Source organism: Leptopilina heterotoma, unplaced genomic scaffold (genome assembly GCF_015476425.1).
Source record: "Leptopilina heterotoma isolate Lh14 unplaced genomic scaffold, ASM1547642v1 Lhet_59, whole genome shotgun sequence".
Lineage (NCBI taxonomy): Eukaryota > Metazoa > Arthropoda > Insecta > Hymenoptera > Figitidae > Leptopilina > Leptopilina heterotoma.
This window is the reverse complement of record NW_025111133.1, coordinates 28627-54624: the sequence shown is the minus strand read 5'-3', so window position 1 is coordinate 54624 and position 25998 is coordinate 28627. Positions and strand designations below refer to the sequence as shown.

At 25.1% G+C, this 25998-nt stretch overlaps 2 protein-coding genes across 5 annotated transcripts in view; one reads left to right on the top strand and one right to left on the bottom strand.

Annotated features, from left to right (window-relative positions):
• The window catches only part of LOC122508961, a 126366-nt gene that overhangs the window by 78365 nt on the left and 22003 nt on the right, over nt 1–25998 (bottom strand). The window lies entirely within an intron of this gene.
• Nucleotides 16143–20352, top strand: LOC122508962. 2 transcript variants are annotated; one of them, XM_043622659.1, is made up of 5 exons: nt 16143–16381; nt 16479–16672; nt 19174–19333; nt 19709–19848; nt 19924–20352. In XM_043622659.1, exons 1-5 carry the CDS (start codon nt 16144–16146, stop codon nt 20266–20268), a joined length of 1077 nt encoding a protein of 358 aa, XP_043478594.1. In that variant the 5' UTR covers nt 16143; the 3' UTR covers nt 20269–20352. The 2 variants fall into 2 exon arrangements, with proteins under 2 accessions (XP_043478594.1, XP_043478593.1); XM_043622658.1 differs by having other exon boundaries at nt 19709–20352.

Genomic DNA, 25998 nt, shown 5'->3' with positions numbered 1-25998 from the left:
TTCATAAGTAGTATAAGTCATTTTCTGTGAGACAGTAAATTTCCATTATATTTTCGCATGTACAGGAGATACGCTTTAAAATAGACGAACGTAAAATTGAAAATCTAAATTTTTCCCATAATTATCAATGGAACATAAATTTAGTAAAATTTCCTGAAAATGTAAAGTAAATTTGAAGGTAAGCGGTAATTTTGAAAAATGAATAGCCTTCGGAACACCTACTTTAAACGTTGCTTTCCGCCTCGATGTAAATGAAGACGTTTCCTATACACTCAATTTTATACCTTTTAAAGCGTATTAAGAAAAGGTGTGGTTTACTGAAATACTCAATTAAACTAAATGAATACTATCAATTCAATCGAGTGTGAACATTGCGTTTACGAAAGCGATCTACTTGAACCGTTTGAAATTGGCACATAAAATTTACGATCCGTTTAAAAAAAAAAATGAAATTGAAAAGGATGAGTTTATATATTGTTTATGTTTATATATGTTTAATATGTATAAAATGTATAAAATGTATAAAATGTATAAAATGTATATGTATAAAATTTATAAAATGTATATATATATATAGAGTGGCAATAACGTATAAAGAGGATGCAATTTCTATAGCTCAAGGCCGAAATATAAAATAATTTCCACCGGATATTTCTATGTATACATAACGGAAGAAGTAGATTTTAATTTGATATATACTATAAAGATGCAAAGAAAAATAATGGAATAACAACAAATTACATATGAAGTGACGATTGACCTCATTCGAGAAAAAGAAGAAGGAGGGGAGGGGGAAGTGATGCGGTTTACCTATAACGATCGTCATTAATTCATTCTCACGCGCGTACGTACCTTTTCTCGCTTCGCAATCACAGCCTTGATCTTCTTTCTGTCATGTTTCTTTAATATGTGCTATATACTAATTATTATGGTTCAATGCTTCTTGGCGAACCGTTATAACGAAGATTAATCTTTTATTATTGTAAATTTACGCGAAATTTTCTTAGTAGATTATTACACAAAATTATTCGAAAAATTAATGAATATTGCACCCTAAAAAAAAGTTATATCATGTATTTAAAGGAAAAATCCTTTCAACTTTTCCTCTTAAAATAAATGTGTTCCGATTACCGAACATTCCCCCGAATCCATTTCCTCGAATGTCAACTTTATCGAAAAATTCTTCCAAAAAGTATTCCACTTGAATGTAGAATATTTTTCTTAATATTAAAACAAAACAATTTTTTTAGAATAGAATAAAAAGAATAAATAAATAATTGACTGTACAACAAAGATACTTATATTTAATTCATACTAACAATTTTCATGGCTGACCGAAAATAACTTTCACTACTTCTAATAAATAAACAAAAATTCCTATGTCTGATAAAAAATTGTCTTTACTATTAATATGAAATTTTTAAAATTTCTATGGCTGACAGAAAATGACCTTTGCTACTTAAAACAAATTTACTGAAAATTTCATGTCTGACAGAATATGACATTTACAACTTAAAACATATTTACTGAAAATTTCATGTCTGACAGAAAATGACCTTTACTACTTAAAACAAATTTACTGAAATTTTCATGTCTGACATAAAATGACCTTTACTACTTAAAACAAATTTACTGAAATTTTCATGTCTGACCCAAAATTACCTTTACTACTTAAAACAAATTTACTAAAATTTTCATGTCTGACCCAAAATTACCTTTACTACTTCTCAAAATAAACAAAAATCCTCATGTCTGTCAGAAAATGGTTTTTACTACTTATGAAAAATTTACAAAAATTTCCATGGCTGACAAAAAATGATCTTTACTACTTCATTACAAATTTACTAAAATTTCCACAGCTGAAAGAAAATGATCTTTACTACTTATAAAAAATTTACTAAAATTTTTATGTCTGACAGAAAATGACCTTTACTACTTATAACAAATGTCAGAAAATTTTCATGTTTGAGAAAAACGAACGTTTACTACTACTTACCAAACACAGAAAATTGCAGAAAATAGAAGCATGACGTTAAATAAAGATTTGTCTAACCGAAACTGTACATTACTATTTGTACACAATTTTCAAAAATCAGTTTGATTAAAAGCGCATTATTTTACCGCTGATATTAAAATTTCAGGAAAATGTAACGTCTTACCAAACGCGACCGTTACTACTAAAATTTACAAAAAATCATATGTCTGACAATAAACGACTTTCACTACTCAGGCAACATTTACAAAAATTCGGTCAATTTTTTGTCTGACAGAAATTGACTTTGCCTACTAACAATACATTTCATAACAATTCAAACAGACTTATTGAATAAGTAAATTTTTTTGTCTGACCGAAATTGACTTTGACTACTAATAATAATTTTCCTAAATCAGACTTATTAAATTAAGTAGTATTAGTAGTATTAGTATAGTATTAATAGTATTTAATTTAATAAACTAATTAATGCATTAATGGTAATTAAGCTAGTAACAATAAATTCAGTAGATAACATAATTTTTCGTCTGACCAATACTAAATTTACTACTGTAAATAAATGTTTACTAAATGCTGGGTAACGAAAAAATTTTTGTCTGACTAAAACTATTGTTACTACTTCTACAAAAAATTACAATCGGATTTTATTAAAAAGATCGTTTAAAAAAATTGCAATTTAACAGTTTAGTCTGACTAAAGTTGAATTTTACTACTAGTATAAAAATTACTAATCTCTAAATTTTAATTAGCAAAAGTTTTTACTAATTTAAATTAGTTACTTGCTTCTTGCTATTGAATTAGTAAATTCTGTATTAAATAGTAATTTCTATTAATTTATCAGTAAAATTTACTAATTCAAAAGAAAAAAGTCAGTTCCCAATTCAAATTACTAACATTTTTATTAATTCAAATTTAGAGAGCAAACTGCATGAAATTCGAGTGCTTTAACTAAATTTGATTTTCTAACTCAAATAAATTATTAACAACACACTTTTATTTATTTTTATTTTATTTATTTCTTATTTCTTTTAATTATTTTTATTTATTTTCCTCTATTCCCTATAAGTCAGAGAAAAACAAAAATAAATTTTTGTGGCAACCTTGAATTGAGAAAGTTTTTTTATTTAAACAAAATTTCGTTAAAACAAAAAAAACTTTTTTCGGGGTGCACAGTACGATAATTTTTCAACGAAAAAAATTTTTGTTCCCCTTATCAAAAGCGAATAAATTGCGATGATAATTGATATTAGAAGAATGGAAAGTAAGTTTTTACAGGCTAATTTTAGAAATTTATTTTTCGCGAATATCTCTTTTGCAACTCGCGAGAGCAAATTAAGCGCTCTGTAACGGTTTATTGGCTGTCATTGATTTCACACTGTTATATATGTATAGCGTAGAGAAAGAGAGAGAGAGAGAGAGAGAGAGAGAGAGAGAGAGAGAGAGAGAGAGAGAGAGAGAGAGAGAGAGAGAGAGAGAGACCGTGACCAGGTCTCCTGCAGTGACATTCTGTTAGAATTACGATCGCCGTTATGAATCGTATGGATCGCGGTCTACAAATTCCGCGCAGTCTCCATAAATCAGATCCTATCCCAGGATTAAGCTTTGGTTCTCCAAATAGTCAAGTCTTAGAGATAACTAACGGTTAACAGTATATATAGTGAACTTGAGTGAAATGTATATCAAGTACAATTCAACAATATGTTTCTATCATACTTTTTTTTATTTCAAAAATTCTTATTGTATCGATTTTTTATCAACACTGGGAGAAAAGATAATTTCAAAATTTATAATCTTGACTCGGAAATATGTGCGGGCAGCATTGTTTTACAGTAAATTTTTACTAGATTCTTATTAATAATATAAATAATTATAAATAATATAATTCTTATTATAATCTCAAATTAAAAAACAATTTTATTAAAATAAAAAATTTTTTAAATAAAAAATAAATTTTAATACAAAATAAAAAAATAAAAATTTATTATCTATCTTGTTTTGAAGTAAATTGTTTTGAATTTATTCTTTTTATTTTTATGATTCCGGTCTTTCTAAGGATAGCAAATTGAGACAAAAAAAATGAATCAAAATTATTCCGATGCAATAATTAATAAATAATTAATATTTAATAATAATAATAATTTTTATTTTTATGATCACGGTCTTTATAAGAATATCAAATTGAGACAAAAAAAAACGAATCAAAATTATTGCATCGCAATAATTTTTATTCCTTTTTTGTCTCAACTTGATATCCTCAGAAATATTGTGATTAGAATAATAATAGTTGAGATTTAAAATTCATTTTTCAAAAGTAAAATTCGAATATTTTGAACCGATTCATCTTTGTCGGTAGAGTCTTGTGTTAAAAAAAAAGAAAAAATTCCCAACCAAGAACGTATAAGTACAATAAACCAAAACCACAAGGAACAAAATTTTAACGATCAATATAATTTTTTTGTAAACAACCAACCACAAAAACCTCTTTTCTCAAAATGTGATTTACTGTCGGAGTGAAATCTTTTACCTTTTTATTTTATAACCATTATGATCAATATTTCTAGTTGAAAATTTAAAAAAAATTTTTAATACTTAAAAAAGTGGAATAAAAACCAAAAAAATGAAAATTTCACTAAAAATTATTTTCTAGTAATAAATTATTTAAAAAAATACCATATTCAGTTGAAAAATGATAAAACTTGATAAATTTCTTAGTTTTTTAATACGGAAAATATTTTTTAAATAAGATACAAATTAAAAGTAGTTAAAAATAATCAGTGTTCATTGTTCAAGACTTTAACTAGTTTATAATAAACAGTAGTTAATTAAATGAGTGTTTTCAATAATATTTTCAATTAGAAAATGAGAAAAGCGAGTTAATACTTGATTTTCCAGTTTTGAACTTTTAAATGATCGCAAATTGTATTTCTGATAAAATATTCCCAAAAAGCTCTAATTTAATGACAAAAACATCAAATTTGATAATCGCTTCAAAAAATTGTTAAAAAAATTGTCAAGACCAGCGTCGATTTTTAAAACACAAATTTTTTCTGAATTTGAAATAAATTCTAAAAAGAGTTCTGAGTACCTTCGTGTTTGGGAAAAAGCTCTTTTTTTAATAAAAAAAAGCTTCAATTTGATGAGAAAAAGCCCAAATTTGACAATCGACTCTAAAAATTGTTTAAAAAAAGTTACAAAAGACCAGCTTTTTTTTAAGATACAAATTTTTTCTAAATCGGAAATAAATTTTAAAAATTGTTCTAAATATATCTGTGTTTAAGAAAAAGCTCTTTTTTAATAAAAAAAATATCTAATTTAATGGAAAAAAGCCCAAGTGTGACATTCGACTCTAAAAATTGGTAAAAAAATTGTCCAGACCATCGTCGTTTTTTATAAATTTTTTCTGAATCGGAAATAATTTTTTAAAAAGTTCTGAACACTTCCATGTTTTGAAAAAGACTCTTCCTTAATAAAAAAAAGCTCCAATTCGATAAAAAAAGCCCAAATTTAATAATCGCCTTAAAAAATTGTTAAAAAAAATTATCAAAATTCGGTGTTAAGATTCAACTTTTTAATATAGAAAATAATGTTTCCAATAAACCACAAAATAAGAAGGAAAAACAAAATAATTATTATTAAAATTTAATTTATCATTAAAATAATTCAGTCCTTCAGTTAAACATTCGAAACTATAGGAACATTTCAACTTGGACGTTTCTTGTAGTCTTGCAATTTTCCTGTCAGTAGTATAAGTCAACATTAGTCGGACTAAGCAGATAATAATCTTTTCCGAATTGTTAAAAATTTTTTATCAGTAATAAAAGTCAGTAACTGTCAAGGAAAGTTTTAAATTTATGTAATTTAACGTACAAGTAGTAATAAACAGTTTTTAAAACTGTCTAATAATTGTTTTTCAAGCAAATTAAAATTTGTTTTAATTCAAACAAATTTTATCTTCAATTTAAAAGTAGATTTTATAAAAGAACGATTTTTTGTTTCAAATAAATCTTTTTTTGGGTGTTTAATAAAAGGTTTTTGTTAAAAATTGTAGACATCAATAATTATTGATAATTTATAATAATATTAATTTTAATAATAAATAGTAAGTAATATTATTTATTAATAATTAATAGTAGGTAATATTAATTATTAATTAATAGTAGGTAACATTAATTATTAATAATTAATAGTAATATTAATTATTTTTCAATTTTGAGTCATCAGTTTGTTAATTAATAGTCCCTAATTCGAAGAACCTGTATGCGAATGACATTACGTAAGGCAAAATAGAAATAAAATTTCTGATGCGTATGCATATAAGTGGGAAACAATGTGAGAATTCTCATATATACATATATAAGAAAGGAAAATTTCAATCACTATAATTTATAGTTACTCTCATTAATTTATAAAGGTGTTTTCCCTTTTATGCATAGAACATCGTCTTTTCTCTTCTCAGTGAAGATTATTAATTACCGCATGTAATTTTATGACGAATTTCATAATTTTACGTCGTGACAGAAACATTTCTCATCTCTCGAGAAGAATATATGCCCGCACAGTAATAATAATAATAATATTATGCATATTATATATTATAATTATAATACACGACAGTAATTTGCCATAAGACTCTAAAAACAATGTGCGTCTAGTGTAATTATTCACAGAAAATTTTGTTCCTTCCCTGCGGTGAAAAATATGCACATAATTCTACGCTGGCAGCAAAAAACACATTTATGCAATAATTCCCTATAATTATAATTCTTAATAATTTTAAAATTATAATTTTTAATCAATATTTTTTCCTGAAAATAAATATTAAATAAATATTAATATTAATATTTTTTAGTAAAAATTTAGTGCTTTTCTAGTAAAATAAAGTTCTTTTGCTAAACTTTAAAAGGTTTATAATTTTCGAAAAAAAATTATTTACAGCTGTAAATAATTTATTTATATTTTTTATAAATGTAAATATAAATAATTTTAAAGATGAAAACAAACTAAAAATAGAAATGGAGACGAAAAACGATTGAGGAAAACATTTCGAAAGAGCGGATCAAATTTTATTCAAGGATAGAGATGTTTTTTTTTTCTTTTCGAAACGAAACAATCGGATTATTTTATATTGTTCCCGTGTCAATTTTGTTCGTGAAAAAGCATGTAATTCGTATTGATTGGCGTTTGTCTTTTTAAGCCGACTTCTTTTCATTAGTCATTTCTTTTCTCTAGTCACGAAATGAGCTTGTGGTTTCGAAGAATCGGATTGACTTTTTGTGGAGGTTTAAAAATTTTGTAATGTACGAATCACATGTCACTGATTTTTTTTTTCAAATGATATGTGAATATCAAAAAAATATTTATCAAATTGGTTTAATTTGGTATCAATTTGATTCAAATTAATTCGAGTTAATAACAGTTTAATTTATTTGATATCAATTTGGCTCAAATTTCATTTTAATTTGATTAAAACAGTATCAATTTGATTCATTGGTATCAATTTGACTTAATTCGATTCAATTTGATTCCTTTTAGTATCAATTTGACTCAATTTAATTCTATTTAATAACAGTATTTGGTATCTATTTTGCTGAATGTTATATACGAATTTGATTCATTTGGTATCAATTTGACAGAATTTGATTCTTTTTGATACAAATTTGAATCAAATTGAAAACAATTTAATTAAATTTGATATAAATTTTATTTTTTTAGTACCAATTTGATATAAATTTAATTCTTTTTGGTACTGATTTGATTCAATTGGTATCAATTTGACAGAATTTGATTCTTTTTGGTACCAATTTGATCCAAATTGAAAGCAATTTAATTAAATTTGATATAAATTCAATTCTTTTTTAAACCAATTTAATATCAATTTAATTCGTTTTGGTACTAATTTAATTCAATTTGATATCAATTTAATTTAATTTAGTATCAATTTGATTCAAATTAATTCAATTTAATAACAGTTTAATTTATTTGGTATCGATTTGGCTGAATTTGATTAAATTCGATTCCTTTTGGTATCAATTTGACTTAATTTGATTTAATTTGATTTCTTCTTGTGTCAATTTGATTCAATATAATTCTATTTAATAACAGTATTTATTTGGTATCTATATTGATGAATTTTATATGAATTTGATTTATTTGGTATCAATTTGACTGAATTTAATTCTTTTTGGTACTAATTTGATTTAAATTGAAAGCAATTTAATTAAATTTGATATAAATTATATTTTTTTTGGTACTAATTTGATATAAATTTAATTCCTTTTGGTACCAATTTGATTCAATTTTATATCAATTTAATTTAGTAACAATTTGTGTCAATTTTCTATTTACTTTATTCAAATAATTTATCAATATGATAAATTATTGTAACAATTTGAATAATTTAGTGTCAATTAAATTCAAGTTAGTAAAAATTAGATTTAATTTGCTTGGAATTTGATTAAATTTGATTCCGTTTGGTATCGACGTTACTTAATTTGAGTTAATTTGATTCCTTTTGGTATAAATTTGATTCAATTTAATTCTATTTAATAACAGTGTTTGGTACCTATTTTGTAGTTTCAAATTCAAAATTCAATACTGAATCAGTAAAAACTAAAAATTCGAATGAGAATCATTGAAATTTCACCCTTTCATAAATTAAAATTACTGATTCACCAGAGAATCTTTAAAGAATTCAAAGAATGAAAGAGTTTTCCATAGAGAATTATTTAGAATAATTATAAAATTAATAAACAATAAAATAAATAAAAGATCCAGACAAAAGAAAGAGGAATTTTACTGATTGTCAATTATAAATTAATGAACATACGTTATAAATAAATAACGAGTTATATAAGAGTCAAATTTTACTGATTTCTCCAAAATTCTTTACAAAAATTCTAAGAAATCAGACAATTCGTCCTAAAAATTAGTAAAATTTCTCTAATTCATTAGTAAAAACTACTAGTTCATTAAAGAATGTTTAAAAAAAATATTGAAGTAAATCACAAATTGTTTGGTAAATCAGTAGAATTACCAAGTTTTATCAAGAGGTTGGTGTTGGTGAGTTGGTGAGTTCACCAACTGAATTGAAAACGATAAAACTTTCACTGATTCAGATCCACATTGATAAGATAAATAAACTTCTTTTTCAAACAAAAAAAAAAGAATTGGTATTTTCTTACATTCGTCAAGAACAAAGTGGACAAGCCTAGCGTCGTCTTCCATTTGAAACCTAAAGATGCGATAAACGCAAAACTGATAAGCGCCAAGACTCTTATTACTCCATATATGTACGTATATAAACAAGTTATATACTCCGGAACGAGAGCGATTCATTAGGAGTAATTTTTTCCCCTCTCTCACATCCAAAAAAAAGAAGGAAAAAAAAGAAAAAAACAACCAAGAAAATGATTTAACGCGAACGTGATGAGTAATCATCTAGGATCGTAATAAATAATTTAGTCAGGATGTTGTTCAGGTAGCAAAATCGTGAAATTAACCGCCGCTATATAAGATCTCGTTCTTCCGTGCACACGAGAAGTTGGAGAATCTTAGCTTTTGTTAGTGTGTGCTAGTGTGTATGGGCTAAAGCCCTAGGGGCACAAGGAATGCAAGTATCTGTGTGCAACAAGCATGGAATGCAAGGAATAGCATGGAAGCCGGAGTCGTCGCAGAATTCGCCTTAGATCAAGAATTCTGGTCTCGTCTCGTATGTTTCGCCTGTTTTCCATGCGATGTGCATTATTACACGAGTGTTTACACCCACGTTCGCCTCACGGACCGCGAAGGTGGTCCACGAGATTTATCGATCCCGAGACGGTACATCGAGCCAACCTCGGGGGCTTTTAATATTCCGGACCACCTTCGGTCTCATTGTGTCTCCGCGGAGGCTTCTTCGGAAGGTATACATACATTATTTTGTATACACGTTTATATAGAGGCTTGGAAATGGAAATTATTATTTTCTCTTCCGATAACAATTTTCAATTATCCTTTGTGGAAAAAAAATAAATAAATAAAAAGTCCTCTTCAATAATACTTAAGCTTTTTGGAATTTCATTACTCTACAGTTTTCAAGTTTGACTATATGAAGATTTTTTTTTTTATTTAAATTACCAAAAATTATTACACCAGGGATTGCACTAAGTCCCCCTTTTTCTCTCTTCTCCCCTTTTTTTATCCCCTTAAATTAATAAAATCCCCCAAAAACCCCTCAATTCATGTATATTCTTAGCACAATTTTTCTGCAGATATCAAATTGAGACAAAAAACGAATCAAAAACGTTGCTTCGCAACATTTTCGATTCTTTTTTGTCTCAATTTGATATCTGCAGAAAAATTGTGATCCCCTTGTCCAGGGCTAAAACCAGTGAAAGTATTTAAAAATACGGACTTTAGGGACCAAAAATAAAAAATTACGGACCAATTACTGTCAAAAATATATAACTATTCCTTGTCAAATAAGAGAACATTTTACTTAAAAAATATGTAAATGAAATTATTTTGTATCTATAAAACATGAAGATAACCGAGTGATAAAATAATTATTTTATATATTATAAGAATATTGTTACTGTAACTTTTTGAAAATTATTTTTAATTCTATTCTTATTTTCTAGAATTTTTAACTGAAACTCTTCTTTATAAATCATTTATTTTTAATAATTTTTGAAACCGTTCTTTAAAAATTTTCAAATACATTTGTTCACAATTCAAGTTTAAGAAATTTCGATTATTCACAAATTCTTCAATTAATTAAATATAATATTAGAAAATAAAAACTTCAAATTACAAAAAAAATTTAATTAAACTTTTCCACATAACTTAATTCTACAACATTGTTAGTTAAAAGTATAGAAAATTCAGATTTTCAAAAATTTTAATTTTTTATTAGAAAATTTTATTTTTATTGGGAAATTCTACGAGAATTCAATTATTTAAAAACAAAAATACATAATTTATTGAATAATTGAATGTTTCTGAAAATTGGATTTTCATAAAGCATTTTATCAACAAATTTTTAAATAATTGAATTTTTTTGACGAATTTTAATAAAATGTTTAACAATACTTATATTTTTCTTGGAATTTGATTAAAATCTAATGTTTATGTAGAATTTCAATAAAAAAAATTAAATAATAGAATTCTTTTAGAACATTTTATTAAAATAGCAGATATTCAAAATCATTGAATTCAGGGAAATTTTTTTTAAATAATTGTAATTTTGCCAAGAACATTATTAAATTTGTTGAAAATAACTGAATTCCGAAGAAAAATTTTATTATTTATAAAAATAATTAAAATTTTGACTGTTATTTTTAAAAATTTTTGAAAATAATTGAATTTCTGCCAAGAAATTTCTTATTTATAATAAAGATAATTGAAATTTCTGCCAAGGATTTTCTTATTTATAAGGTAATTGAAATTTTAACGAGAATTTTATTAAAATTTTTGAAAATAATAGAATTTTTGATTAGAATATAAAATTTTTTTAAATAATTGAATTTCTGCCAAAATAATTGAAATTTAGAGGAGCATTTTTAAAAAATTTTGAAAATAATTGAATTTCTGCCAAGAAATTTCTTATTTATAATAAAGATAATTGAAATTTCTGCCAAGGATTTTCTTATTTATAAGGTAATTGAAATTTTAACGAGAATTTTATTAAAATTTTTGAAAATAATAGAATTTTTGATTAGAATATAAAATTTTTTTAAATAATTGAATTTCTGCCAAAATAATTGAAATTTAGAGGAGCATTTTTAAAAAATTTTGAAAATAATTGAATTTCTGCCAAGAAATTTCTTATTTATAATAAAGATAATTGAAATTTCTGCCAAGGATTTTCTTATTTATAAGGTAATTGAAATTTTAACGAGAATTTTATTAAAATTTTTGATGAGAATATAAAATTTTTTTAAATAATTGAATTTCTGCCAAAATAATTGAAATTTAGAGGAGCATTTTTAAAAAATTTTGAAAATAATTGAATTTCTGCCAAGAATTTTCTTATTTATAAAGATAATTGAAATTTCTGCAAAGGATTTTCTTATTTATAAAGATAATTGAAATTTTAACGAGAATTTCATTAAAATTTTTGAAAATAATTGAATTTTTGAAGAGAATATAAAAATTTTCTTTAAATAATTGAATTTCTGCCAAAATAATTGAAATTTTAACGAACATTTTTAAAAATATTTTGAAAATAATTGAATTTCTGACAAGAATTTTATTATTTATAAAGATAATTGAAATCTTGACGAGAATTTTATTAACATTTTTGAAAATAATTGAATTTCGCAGAAGACTTTTATAATTTATGAAAATAATTGAATTTTTGAAGAGAATTTAAAAAATTTTGTTAAATATTTGAATTTCGGAGAAAAGTTTTACTATTTATAAAGATAATTGAAATTTTAACGAGCATTTTTAAAAATCTTTGAAAATAAATGAATTTCTGACAAAAATTTTATTATTTATAAAGATAATTGAAATTTTACCGAGAATTTTATTAAAATTTTTGAAAATAATTGAATTTTGTAGAAGAATTTTTATTATTTTTAAAGATAATTGATTAAATTATAAAAATTTTTAAAAATGTACCTATGTTCTTTAAAATTTCTAATGAAATTCATTAAAAATTCAAATTTTATAAAATTTCAAATTAAAACCTTTTGAAGTTCATCTATTTATGAAAATTGTAAACGCAATTCTTTGAAAATTCAGTTAATTTTGAAATATTTAAGTAAAATTATTCATTAAATAATTTATAAGTATAATAAATTTATGATAGTTCTTGAAGAATTAAAATATTTAAAAAGAAATTATTGTCAGATATATATAAAAAATTGAAGATTTTTTTATTAGAATTTGAGGTAATTTCATAGTTTATGGAATAAACAAAAAAGGGTCAAAAATAATTTTCTTTCTTCAAAACCAAAAAAATTTAACAACTTTTTTCAACGTTTTGTCTTCAAATAGTGAAATCGAAAATTTATGAATTTCAAGTGAATGATAGCATTAAAATTAATCCCCGATTGGCAAAAAAAATCCCTTTTTTCCCTATAGCCACTTTTTATGTAACTCCTGACAACGCTCCACTGAGAAAAATAATTTGTTCTTTCAAACATAAACATCAGTTTCAACGTTTTTATTTATTTCAACACAGTTTATAAGTTTAAAGTTAATATATAGAAAATATCCACCACATTCATTTAAAAATATTATTTGTTTGAACGTTCTGTTTCATTCAAGAAGAATTATGTTTAAATTAAATATAATATATGTTTATAAACTTAACATTGAAATCAAAACAAAAATATGTTTGATTTAAACTTAAGAACACTCACGTTAGGTTATGTGTTTAATAATAGAGCATTAATGTCAAATTTATTTTCTTTTGGATTTTCCGAAATGCACAAACGTGATTGGTTGTCCATAATTAATCATAAGGTCTTTCATATGCCATAACCTGGTGACTGTGTACTAACCTTAAAAGTGAAATAGTTCTGCGCAAGCTCAACTTCAGGCGGGACTACTGTCGAAACTGTTGGCAAGCCTGACTGTTAGAAAATTTGTATTTACGACGATTGTGTGTTTGTGTTTCTCCAGTGTTTCTCGTTTGGAAATTTTATAAAAAAGAGACTAAGTATTAATTGTGCCTTCGACATGAGTGTTTCTTCAATTTTAAAAGGCTGGGGATTTTCCGAAACTATTTCTACCATCTTTCAAAGTAAGTAAAAAACTTTACCCGCATACAACAATTATCTATATCATGAATATTGCAAAACTTAGAGGTTATGTTTATTTTTGATTTTTCCGTTACTCGCGTATTTAATAAATTGACTAAATATTATTTTAAATTGAGTTGAATTATTATTTTAGACAACGAAATTGATGAATTTACCCTTTGTCATTTATCAAAAGATGAAATTGACGAACTTTTTTTAAATCAACCAATTGGTTTAAAATCAAAATTTAAAACTTTTTTAGACGAGTTTAAAAAACAAAAAAAGGTAAAATAAGATCTATTAACGTTTACATGCACCTTCAAGTTTATTTACGCTAGTGTTTTATTTATTATTTACAAGAACTTTATAAAGTTTTTATATTTCCGATAGATTAATGAAGAGAACAGAAAGCGGAACGTAGAAAGACAAGATAACGATCAAGTAGAGCCTCCCAAAAGATTGCGTGTAGATGAAGAGCCCGTCAACAATTTTGACGTGCGCTTTAATTTAGAATGCGACAATATACCGACTTCATCAAAAGAAGCAAACAAAGCAAGTCATTCCAAAGCAGACCCTAAACAAAATACAATATCAAAAAAAACAACAAATTTTTCCGATGTTAGAAAAACAAGTTCAACAAGAGATTCATTTTCCGATCTTCATTTACTTGTAAGTTATACAAAAATTTTAATTTCGGAGTGTCTATTTGTCCCGTCAGCGGGACAAATAAATTATTTTTATTATTTGGCCCGTCACCCCACTTCCATACATATTTATACATTTCAAGACAGGCCAAATAAAAAAAGTAGTTTATTTGGCCCGTCAGATAACAAATTAGCTGTAATTAATAACAATAGATTATATATAAAATATAAATTATAATTCAATGAAATTTGACAAAATTTCCAATTAATTGGAAAGTTAATTTCATTTTTTAAAATTATTTACGGGAATTTAACAAAAAAAAATTTCAATTACTTTTTTTGAAAAGGCTAATTTTTATTCATGGTTAAATAAATATTTAAATACTTATTTACTTCTTCAATAATTTCACTTTTTCTCACTTTAACTGTAATTATTCTAAAATTTAACTTTTTAAAAATATAAAAATTATAATATTATTTTTACAATAATGAAAATTTCCGAAGAATACAATTTTTACATTCTCATAAAAAAATGAGAGTCTTGAATTTGTGGGATTTTTTTTAATTTAATTATTTCTTAAAATTTTGTTTATGAATTTTTCCAAAGGACTTTATAAAATTTTTTTAAAGTTATAATTGCTGTGAAAATTTTAATATTTATAAAAATAATTCAATGTTTGAGAAGGATTTTATTTAAATATTTTAAAATAACTGAATTTCTGAAAATAATTTTTTTATTTATAAAAATAATTGAACTCTTGCGAAAAATTTATTTATTTATGGAAATAATTGAATTCTCACGTAGAATTTTATCAAAATTTTGTTTATAAATAATATTAAATTTTTTCGTGAAATTGTATTGAAATAGTAGATATTTAAACTAATTGAGTTTTAAAGAATTTGATTATTTGCCAAAATAATTTATTTTTTTGTGAAAAATTCGTTTAAGTTTTTTAAAAATAATTCAATCGTTTCAAAGAATTTTATTAAAATTTTTAAGAAGAATTTTCTTATTACATTGCCTGTCAAATTTATGTAAAAAATAGTACCTGGTGATTAAATTAATCTATTTGTAAAAATAGTAATGATAATAATCTATTGTTATTAATTACAGCTAATTTGTTATCTGACGGGCCAAATAAACTACTTTTTTTATTTGGCCTGTCTTGAAATGTATAAATATGTATGAAAGTGGGGTGACGGGCCAAATAATAAAAGTAACTTATTTGGCCCGCTGACGGGCCAAATAGACACTCCGTTTTAATTTACAAAACTTATATAAAAAACTAAATGTAATTATTAAAGAAACGTTTTTTTAGGATTTAAAAAAAATATTAGACAGCACAAATACGGGAAAATTATTACTTGCTATAAGCAAGGAAAAAGTATTAAATTCGGACACTCAAAAAAAATTGGTGGAGATAATTATTAATACCCTTATGGAAAAACCCTTAATATTCGATAAATATAATACTAAAATTGAATTGTAAGTTATTACAACACAATTATAAAATTATAAATAAGGACGACGCACAAAAAGTACATAAATTGGTTCAAAATTACTTAAACCCAAACATAAATCTAAAATCCAAAACAAATTTGAACGGGAACCAAATTCTGTACTTTTTGTGCGGGGTCTTTTGATACAAAATTATTGAATTTAATAATTAATCAGCAACAAATTAAAAAATCTATTAAGATATTTTTTATTAATATTATTAAAAAAATCTTTTTCAAAAATATTTAATAACTTTTTATGTTTGCTTTAAGGCCACGAATGCAAAATCATCACTTCAACATATTAGCCAAAAAAATTGTGGAAGTGTTTCCAAAAGAAGATGAACGAATTTATTATATACCACCAAAAACAGATGGGCCTCAACAACTTTTGAGCAGGGGTAAACTGCCAGATAAGTACAGAAATTGGATAACAGCTCAGAAAAAAATCGGTTTCTCCCGAGAAAAGGAAACTGACGAACAGTGCGACGACGGTGAACAAGCGACCAATATTGCACGTAAGAAAATATCTAGTATAAAAAAATAAGTTTTTTAAATTTTAATAAAAAATGAATAGTTTAAATATAATTGAATAAATACGATTACAATATTCAGTTTTAGATGAAGAACGATACAAAAATGAGGCTGTTCAGTGGCTACTGAATAACTTTGAACCGTGGGATTCAGTTGTCAAAAACTTTCAAAAGTGCCAAGAATTTCGACTACGAGATTTCCAATCGGCTCCTGGAAATATTCAAAGTATATTTGAACGTTGGCCCGTATTGATGCAACCTCGTGGATTAGAACTCGTAAGAATTTAAGAACAAAATTTTTAATAAAATTTTCATGAAAACATATTTTATTTATACGCGTGGGAAAAATGAATGATTCGGAGTTTAAAAATTCTCTTATTTTACTTTCTTGAATTTTTTTTACTTATTTTGTTAAAGTGTTCCCTGTTTCACGCATTTTGCTAATTTTTTCTTTTTCTGAATTTTCTTAGTCTAAACTTTAATCCATTAAAATTTCTGTCAATTAAAAATTAAATTAATCCAAATTTTCATTGAATAGAAATAATTTTTTGAATTTTTTCTAAATATTCAATAATTAATATTAAATACAATTTTAATCAGCAAATAATTGCTGTATAAATAAAATAAAAATTCAATTATTGCAAATTTTGGACTCACAGTTAGAAACTTTTGAACAAATCAAATTTTCAAAGTATTTGAATTAATTATTTGATAAATAATTGAATTTTATAAAGAGTCACATTCTAATGTATTCATGTTTCTTAGTGCGAAGACTAATAATTAAAATTTTTATTAGTTAATTTATAAAAAGACACACTTAAAATTTTTTAATAAAATTTAATTTTTGCTAAGTTTTTATGAGAATTCTGAAAAATAAGATTTTTGAAATTCTATTGTTTCAAGATGATTGAATTTTTTAAATAAATAATTAAAAATTTTTGAAATAATTAAAGTTTCTTTACATTCTATTAAAAATAATTAAATTCTTTTAAAGAATTTTATTTAATATTTTCCAAAATATCAAGGGAAGTTAGTCACCGGAATTATAATTTTATTTTTAAAAATTTCTCCTCAATATATTCAATTATTTTCATAAATAGTAAAATTCATTGCAGAATTCCAATTATTTTTAATACAATTTTAATTAAGTTCTTCAAAAAATGTAATTATTCTTAAAATTTTTTTAAAATTCGTCGAAAAAATTTAATTATTTCAAGAAACTTTAAAAAAATTCTTCTCAAGAATTCAATTATTTCCATAAAAAGCAAACTTCTTCAGATTTACTAAATTCTTTTGAATATTATTTTTAAAAAGAATTCTTTACAAAAATTCAATTATTTTTATAAATTTCAATAAAATTCTTCACAGAAATTCAATTATGTTTAGAAATTTTTTTTAAATTCTCCTCAAAATTTCAATTATTTTTATAAATAATTAACTTATTCTTCAGAATTCAAATATTTTCAAAATTTTTTATAAAATTCTACCCAAACATTTAATTATTTTCATAAATAATAACATTCTTTTGAAGGATTTAATTACTTTTATAAATAGTAAAATTCTTTGCCGGAATTCATTTAATATCAATACATTTTAATTAAATTGAACTAATCAAATTTTCAATTATAATTATGAACAGACAAAATTACTTTAAAAAATTTTTTAAATTCTTTGTTTAAGTCAATTATTTTCCAAATTTTTAATTAAAACTATTAAAAAACATTATTTTCAAAAGAATTTAATTATTTATGAAAACTGTGATACAAATTTTTAAAGCAAATTGTAGATTTATTTATGTTCGAAATCAAATAAATTTAATAACATGAAAAAACCGGGATTTTTGTTGAACGAAAATAGTAGGCACCCTGTTTAGTGAATAAAAAAAGCAATCAGTTTAAAATTCAATCAATCCAAATTTTAATAAATAGAAAATTTAATTATTTCAATTCTTTGAAAAATGTAGACTTATATTATTCCCATCTTTTACTAAATTGCAATTTAATTTTTCACGAATCAATTCAAACAACCATATTTTAATCATGTTTAAACTTTTTTTAAATTATGGTTGCTGAAAATTTTTCCGAATTTTAAACTATTAAATTTCGCTGAATATGTAATTTAAAAATATTTTACAGTATTAGATTATCAAAATTTTATTAAAGGTATTGAATTATTGAAAATCTTTACTTTAGAATAGAATTTTTGTAAAGAAAACCTTTATATCCTATAAATTTGAGAAAATTTAAATTGGAAATATTTTTAAAGTTTTTTATTTTAATACTTTTTTGAAGCTAAGATAATAATTGGATTTCTGCTAATAATTTTATTTAAATTATTGAAAATGATTAATTTTGAAGTAAATTTTTATTTTGATAATTATAGAAATAATTGAATTTCTGGAGATTTGAACTTGAAATCTTTGAAAAATTGTAGTACTAAAGTTGTTTTGTTAAAAATTTTTTGTAGTAATTGATTTTTAGAGATTGTAATATTATATATTATCAAAATTTAATTTAAAACAATTTTTTGATTGTAAAATAGTTTTACCTTGATTAAAAGTTTCTTTTGGTTTCTGTATAATCAATGCCAGCTTTTATTGTATATTTTGTCTGTAATGAAGACTTAAACATCAATCGCTTGCATTGAAAGTTGATTCTCTATGTGTATTTTCATATACAAATTTTAAAATAGGTTTTAAATTTTTTCTTCTAAGGTCTTTTTCCTCAGAGGATATCAAATTTATATAGTTAAATAAAAATATTTTCATAAAATTGCAGATAGACAGCGATTTCACATTTCAATTCGGAAGAGAGGGACAAATTTTTGTGGAATGGAGACAGTTTGCCTTCAATATTTTTAACCTAATGCAAACAGAAGTAAAAGACAAAACTGCTTTGTCTTTGCTATCAACTTTAAAGCTAGCAAATATTCCAGATGGTATGTTATAACAAATAAAGAAAATTTCGTAGTAATTAAAAATTACTCTGTTTAAAAAATAATTTCTACACTGTAAAAAATTTGGGAAGTTGACGGTCACAGGAGTTGGGAGTGGAATTTTTCGATTTGAAAATCAACTCCATAAAGGAGTTAATTTAATAACATTTTTTTTACTATGTAAATTTCAAATCCTTTCATCCAACTCCCTTCGCTTTAACTTCCAAATGAGTGCGACTTTTATAGAATCCCCTTGGGAGTTAAAATTTAACTCCCTTTTTTACAGTGTATTTTTAGACTAGTTCATAAAATTTATTAATTCTTTATGTTTATTATTGTTTTTATATTTATTGCTTAATAACTACTGGAATTTTGTAGAAACCAGGAATCTCAAGTTGCTAATGTTGCTGCCATCTCTCATACCATCTTCTTGCAGACTGAGATCATTGAAAAGGCCTTATACCTATTGGAAACCAAGTATCCAAAATTCATTGGATACTTTCATTTTACACGAAAAAGTTAATATTAAAATTGTATTTACTTTTTACTATTATTGTGTTAGACAAAAAATTAATAGAAAAATATTATTTCAGATTCAAGGAAATATTGAAAATACTATACGGGACTTAAAGGAAAAGCACAGGTTGTACAATTTAACTTTTCAACCGTTGATCATTGTGGTAGGACCGAATTTGGACACGATCAATGCTATCTATGTTTACATAGATTCATCGGTGTATAAAGTAACATCAATTTTGAAAGCAGTAGACTTATGTTACAAGGCGTTTCATATCTTCCATGCACATTATCCTGTGATTTGTCAGCAAGTGTGGTTACTTATTCAGAAGGGAATTTACAAACAAAATACTGCGTGGGATAAAACAATTGCAGGTGTAAATACTATTTTACGTTGCATTCAAGATGTGCAAGAGATATAATTAAAGATTTTTAAAATTAGCGTATTATAGAATTTTGTAAGTTACAAGATGTTTTCGTGTTATATTTGCGGATATCAATTTGAAAAGCCATCATTTTTAATTCGTCATTTTCGATTTCAACATTTTCTTACTTTAAATAATCGCTATAAATGCAAACAAGGCGATTGCATTTTTGAATTTCAAAATGTTCATGCATTTAAAAAGCACCTTGAGAAAAAACATTCTGATTCTTCGGAAACGACTGCAAGAAAAACAGACTCAGTTTTTAGTGTTCCGATTCTCCCGACGTTAGAAACAATACCTGAGGAAACATCTGCTTTTAATGAAATAGAATCACCCTTGGAGGAAATTACGCCTTTTGAATTAGCAAATATGTCAAAAGATTCAACCATTAATTTTCTACTGAAATTGTATAATCAAAATTGTATTCCGCGAAGTATTGTTCAAGACATTGTCGAATTCACTATGGAATTGTTTGATTCTGGTCCTCTTGATATTTTAAAAACTAGAATTTTAACTAAAATTAATTGCGCAAAAGAAAAACATGAAATTCAGGAATTGTTTAAAATTGTCGAGAGTCCGTTTTTCGGCCTAGACACAGAATACAAAAGGCTAAAATTTTTTAAGGGCACAGGATTTTTTATTGAACCGCAACCATTCGTCGTCGGACAGTCACAGGTTAAAAAAAAAGAATGCGGTATTGAAGTTCAGACTCCAGTTAATTTAACTGGGCAATTTATATCTGTAAAAAACATGTTAAATTGTTTTTTATCATTACCTGGAGTACTGGATATGATTTTAAATTATATGGATTCTTTGCAGACTGACTCACAATTTATATCTAACGTAATTCAAGGAAAGTTATGGAGCAGTGTAAAAGAAATGTATCCGAATAAGATTGTCATTCCTATTATAATTAATTTCGACGAATTTGAATCCAAAAACGGGATGGGCTCTCACGCTGGGATTCATAAATTAGGTGCAACTTATTGGTACATTCCTGTTTTACCGCCGCAGTTTCAAGGTTCACTAAAATACATTTTTTTAACATTACTTTTTCACGACGATCTCAGAGCGAAATTTGGAAATCAAATGTGTGTTCGAAAACTTTTACACGAGTTAATTGAATTGGAGAGTGAAGGACTAGTGATTAATGGGCGTCACATTTTCTTTGTATGTTTACTTGTGACCGGGGATAATTTAGGTGTCCATAAAATCTGTGGAATAGTGGAAAGTTTTAGTGCCAATTATTCGTGTCGTATATGCAGAGTCAAAAAAGAAGATCTTCGAAAGCAAACAAAAGAAGACGAAAAACTGCTAAGAAAAGTAGAGGAATATGAACAAGATTTAAAATTAAACAATTTTTGTGAAACGGGCATAAAAAGTTACTGTATTTGGAATTCACTTAATACATTTCATTTATACTCAAACATATATTTGGATTTGATGCACGATTTTTATGAAGGTGTATGTTTATTTGATTTGAGCAGAATTTTATTACACTTTATAAACGAAGGATTTTTAACGCTCGAAGATTTAAACGATCGTATCTTAGGATTTGATTACGGTCAAATCGACATAAATAAAGTGCCATTATTGACAAAAGTAAAATTACAAAATGGCACATTAGGTTTCTCCGCTTCGGAAACTGCAAATTTTCTTAAATATATGGGTCTTATGATTGGAGATTTTATTCCTGAGGACAACGAGTATTGGAAATTATACACTTATTTGCGTGACATTGGCGATATTCTCAGTTTACGATTATTTCACAAAGACGTTCTAGTTTTACTAAAGTCACTCATTTCAGACCATCATATACTGTACATTAAATTATTCGGAGAAACTCTGAAGCCCAAACATCACTTTCTCCTTCACTATCCTCGAGTTATTGAAAATTTAGGGCCAATAATAAATGTTTGTTGTTTTAAAACGGAAGCGAAACATCGATCTGCAAAAATAACATCATCACTATCGAATTCGTGTGTAAATTTACCGTATACTATCGCAATGAAACATCAGTATAAAATGTGTTTTAACTTTATGTCTGAAGATTATCTAACTTGTCCCTTAGAATTCGGATTGGCTCAAACTCTTACAAAAGAGGAAGTGGAACGTTTTCGACGTTATTTGAATTGTAATTTTGCGACTGACTCTACTGCGAACTCAGTATCTTGGGTAAAAATTAACAATGTAACTTACAAGAATCATATGGTCCTAGCAACAACGACAGATGATTATATATTACCGAACTTTGCACAAATTATCGAAATTTTAGTAGATTCACAAAAAAAATGTTGTTTCATTGCAAAACAAATGAAAACACTTGGTTCGTGTCCTCATGTCGGAGCATACGAAGTGCTTTTATCCAGTAAAATAATTTCAATTTCTGATGATGAACTTCTAAGTAAATTCCCAACCAGCGTTCACAATTCAGCAGAAGGAAAATATTATGTTGTTTATTGTGAACGATAAAATAAATTTATGTTAAATGTAAATATGTTTCTCTGTTAATGTAATATTTATAATAAAAAAATGTTTTTTATATCAACCAAGCACCTAAAATTCCTAAAGTAAAAAATTATATCCCACTCGGAAACTTTTCAACTATTTTTGCTAAATAATTGCCGAAAAATTTGCGGAGACTTGGGAAAATAATCAAATAAAATATAATTAATGTTTCATTCATTAAAAAAAAAGAATAGTCATTCATTGTAAAAAAATTTTTAAATTCAAAATTTAACACGTAGTTGATAAAAATAGGTTCAATAATTTCTTTAAAATCTATTTACAAATACAAATTTACAAATATATACAAAAATGGCATAATTTTTTCAGAAGTATTTGATTATTAACCCAAACTAATTATTTTTAATTTCTACGTGGGGAAATAAATTTTTTCATCTATAAAAATGTTTTTAATATTTTTCATTATTTAATTATTTTCTGCTAAATAAGTAAATAAATATTCAAAATTATCTTAAAAATTACATAATATAAATAGTTACTATACACAAGAGAAATAAATGAATGAACAATTTTACTGTAAATAATACAAGAAAATGTTTATTTAAATAACTTGAGAAATTACAATTATAGAAATTATATACCTAGGATCAAAAATGGATTTCAAATTTTATTAATAACAACACAATAATAAGGATGTCTTATATTAAAATTAGTCTCAAATTAAATTGATCGTAAAAATCAAGATTTTAAAATTCCCTAAATTGTTTCACTTTCTGTAAATTTGAATTTACAGAATACTTCAAATTTTGATTTTGAACTTTAATTTATGAAGGCTTACACTAAATTAAATTGTGGTCTGCTGGTTACAGTAAGAAGTTGTCTTAAATTTTCTTCCTTAAAATAAGATTCTCTATTTCTATTTACTGTGCAGATGTTCAATAAAGAACTTGTAAACATTGATAAATGACATTTTTGGAACTGTCATTTGACTCACTAGACTTGATAAAAGAATTTATTCTATCGAAACTTGACAGTAATAAGGTTACGTAAGAAGTGTAAATATTATTTTCTCCCTTTTTTATTATTATTTACAGTAGGAGGAACTTTTTTGTTTAGAACTTTACAGTAACTGTCTTGAAAACATTATTCGGTGAAATTCTAAACCTAACCTTACTTTTTAAACTGACATTTAAATCTAAAGGTAAACTCACATGAGACACAAATCTTTATTTCACAAGTAGTGGACAGATTGTAATTGGACAATTTTGGACAATCGAATTGCAAACGTTGCATACTTCTTCTATAGTAGAAGCATTCATATGTTATTTTATTCTAACCTCACTTTCCTAAATTATCAATTGACAGCAATCGGAATTAAACTACAGAAATAAATAAAATGTAAATAGTATTTTTCCTTTATCTAAGTATGTGAGATTTATAATTTAGATTATTTTATTTAATTTATGCTTGGAATTTATTTACGGTAAAATGGAAATAAAATGTATTAAAACAACTACAAAATTATATTAAAATTAAACTTATAATACGTTTAACTAAACAACAAGGATATAATAATTTTAAAACAAACAAAGTATATTTTTAAATGAAATATATTAAATCAAACAAAAATTATGTTTAAATTAAACATACGTATGTTTGACTGTATAGCAAAGATATTCTAAGTTTGATTTAAACAAAATATGTTTAAACCAAATTAATAGTTTTCTCAGTGTCTCATTGTTCTCTAATTCCACTCTGATTTTAATTAATTAGAAAAAAAGTTACCAACAAAATTAATAATCACTCCTGTTCGATTATTTTATCGCAACATTGCAAACGAACTTTTTTTTTTTATAAATCCAGCAAAAACCTAGAGACGATGATAAGCTTCTTAAATAGCCTGCTTCTCATCTAATTATTTTCTGACGATGCTAAAATGTGATGTCGATTAAAACCACAAAGTACACATTATATCGAAACGGAAAGTGTACGTAATCGCTGAATCGAAGATGCGAAGAAAAAAATTTCTCTTCATTTGAATAACAAGAAAACAAATAAAATATTTGAACTCATTCTCTCCTAGCGAGACATTTTAATTTTCGCTTTTATTTTACCCTGCGCTCATTATAAAACGACAAAAGAAAAAAAACGAGAAGAAAAAAAAATTCCTTATAAACGAGATATTAAAAGAAGATTCATTCAGATTTTTACGAGCTACAGAAAGCTTCTTCGAAAATTAAGAGATAAATTTAAAACAAAACGTTTCTTTTATTTTATTCTTTTTTTTTGAAATTTATCTCTTTCTTGGGATTTTTGCAACTGTTGTTCAAGAATTTAAACGTGGAGGCAGAATGAAAATATGTTTACCATAGAAAAAGAGTAATCGAGAAATGAAAAGAATTAAAACATCAAAAAATGGAGAAATTAAAATTTTTTAAATTCACAAAAACTGAAGAGAATAGAATTCTTCGATTACATTGTGCTATGAAAGGAAGTATGTATTTAGCACGAACGGTAAAATATAATAATTACACGTAGCAGATATGCATACAATGTGCAATATTACGTTTGTATTACTGTGGGCGGTATATTGAAGATTAGAAACTCATTAAACGATTTGTAATCTTGTTGAAAATATTGATAGAATGCCACGTGCCTGGCGTTCATATAATTAGGAAAATTACTATTTATCATTTTCTTAATAAAATTTTTAACACCATAATTATACATGTGGTGAATTTTCAGACCAACAAACCTATCAACAAGCGCATCCTCTCGTCCGCATAAAGTCTGTTATGTGTCATATCTTTGACAAGCTTCACTGGCAACATCATCATTATGATCATCATCATCATCATCATCATCATCGTTCTGCTCTGAATACTTCCATCACAAACCACGATCATAGTTTCTAACTCTTATTTTCAATTTTCCAATTTTTCTTCTTCTAATTCTAATCATTGTCTCTCGTTTTTTCTCTCTCTCTTTTTTCACCGCATCAACCCAGTGAGAAAATGTTGAATATTCGGAACGTAAAATTTGGGTCGAAGGAATACCCAGTGAACGACAAAATTGAACGGAAATAAATAACAGCGATAACGGTTTACGATTTCACGGTCACAAAACACTTGAAAATGTCGAAAACTTTTTATACCATCGTCTTGATCTTTAATTGCCCATTAGCACAGGATTTATCAATACGAGCGAATTAAACTCATTCTGCTTTTTATGTTTTGTTCAAGGGAAAAAAATTCTATGACA

Coding starts and splice junctions, on each gene's coding strand:
- LOC122508962 (XM_043622658.1), top strand. CDS start 16,144: ATGCAAAATCATCACTTCAACATATTAGCCAAAAAAATTGTGGAAGTG. Junction 16,382..16,478: donor ACAAGCGACCAATATTGCAC/GTAAGAAAATAT, acceptor TACAATATTCAG/TTTTAGATGAAGAACGATAC. Junction 19,334..19,708: donor GCTAGCAAATATTCCAGATG/GTATGTTATAAC, acceptor GGAATTTTGTAG/AAACCAGGAATCTCAAGTTG.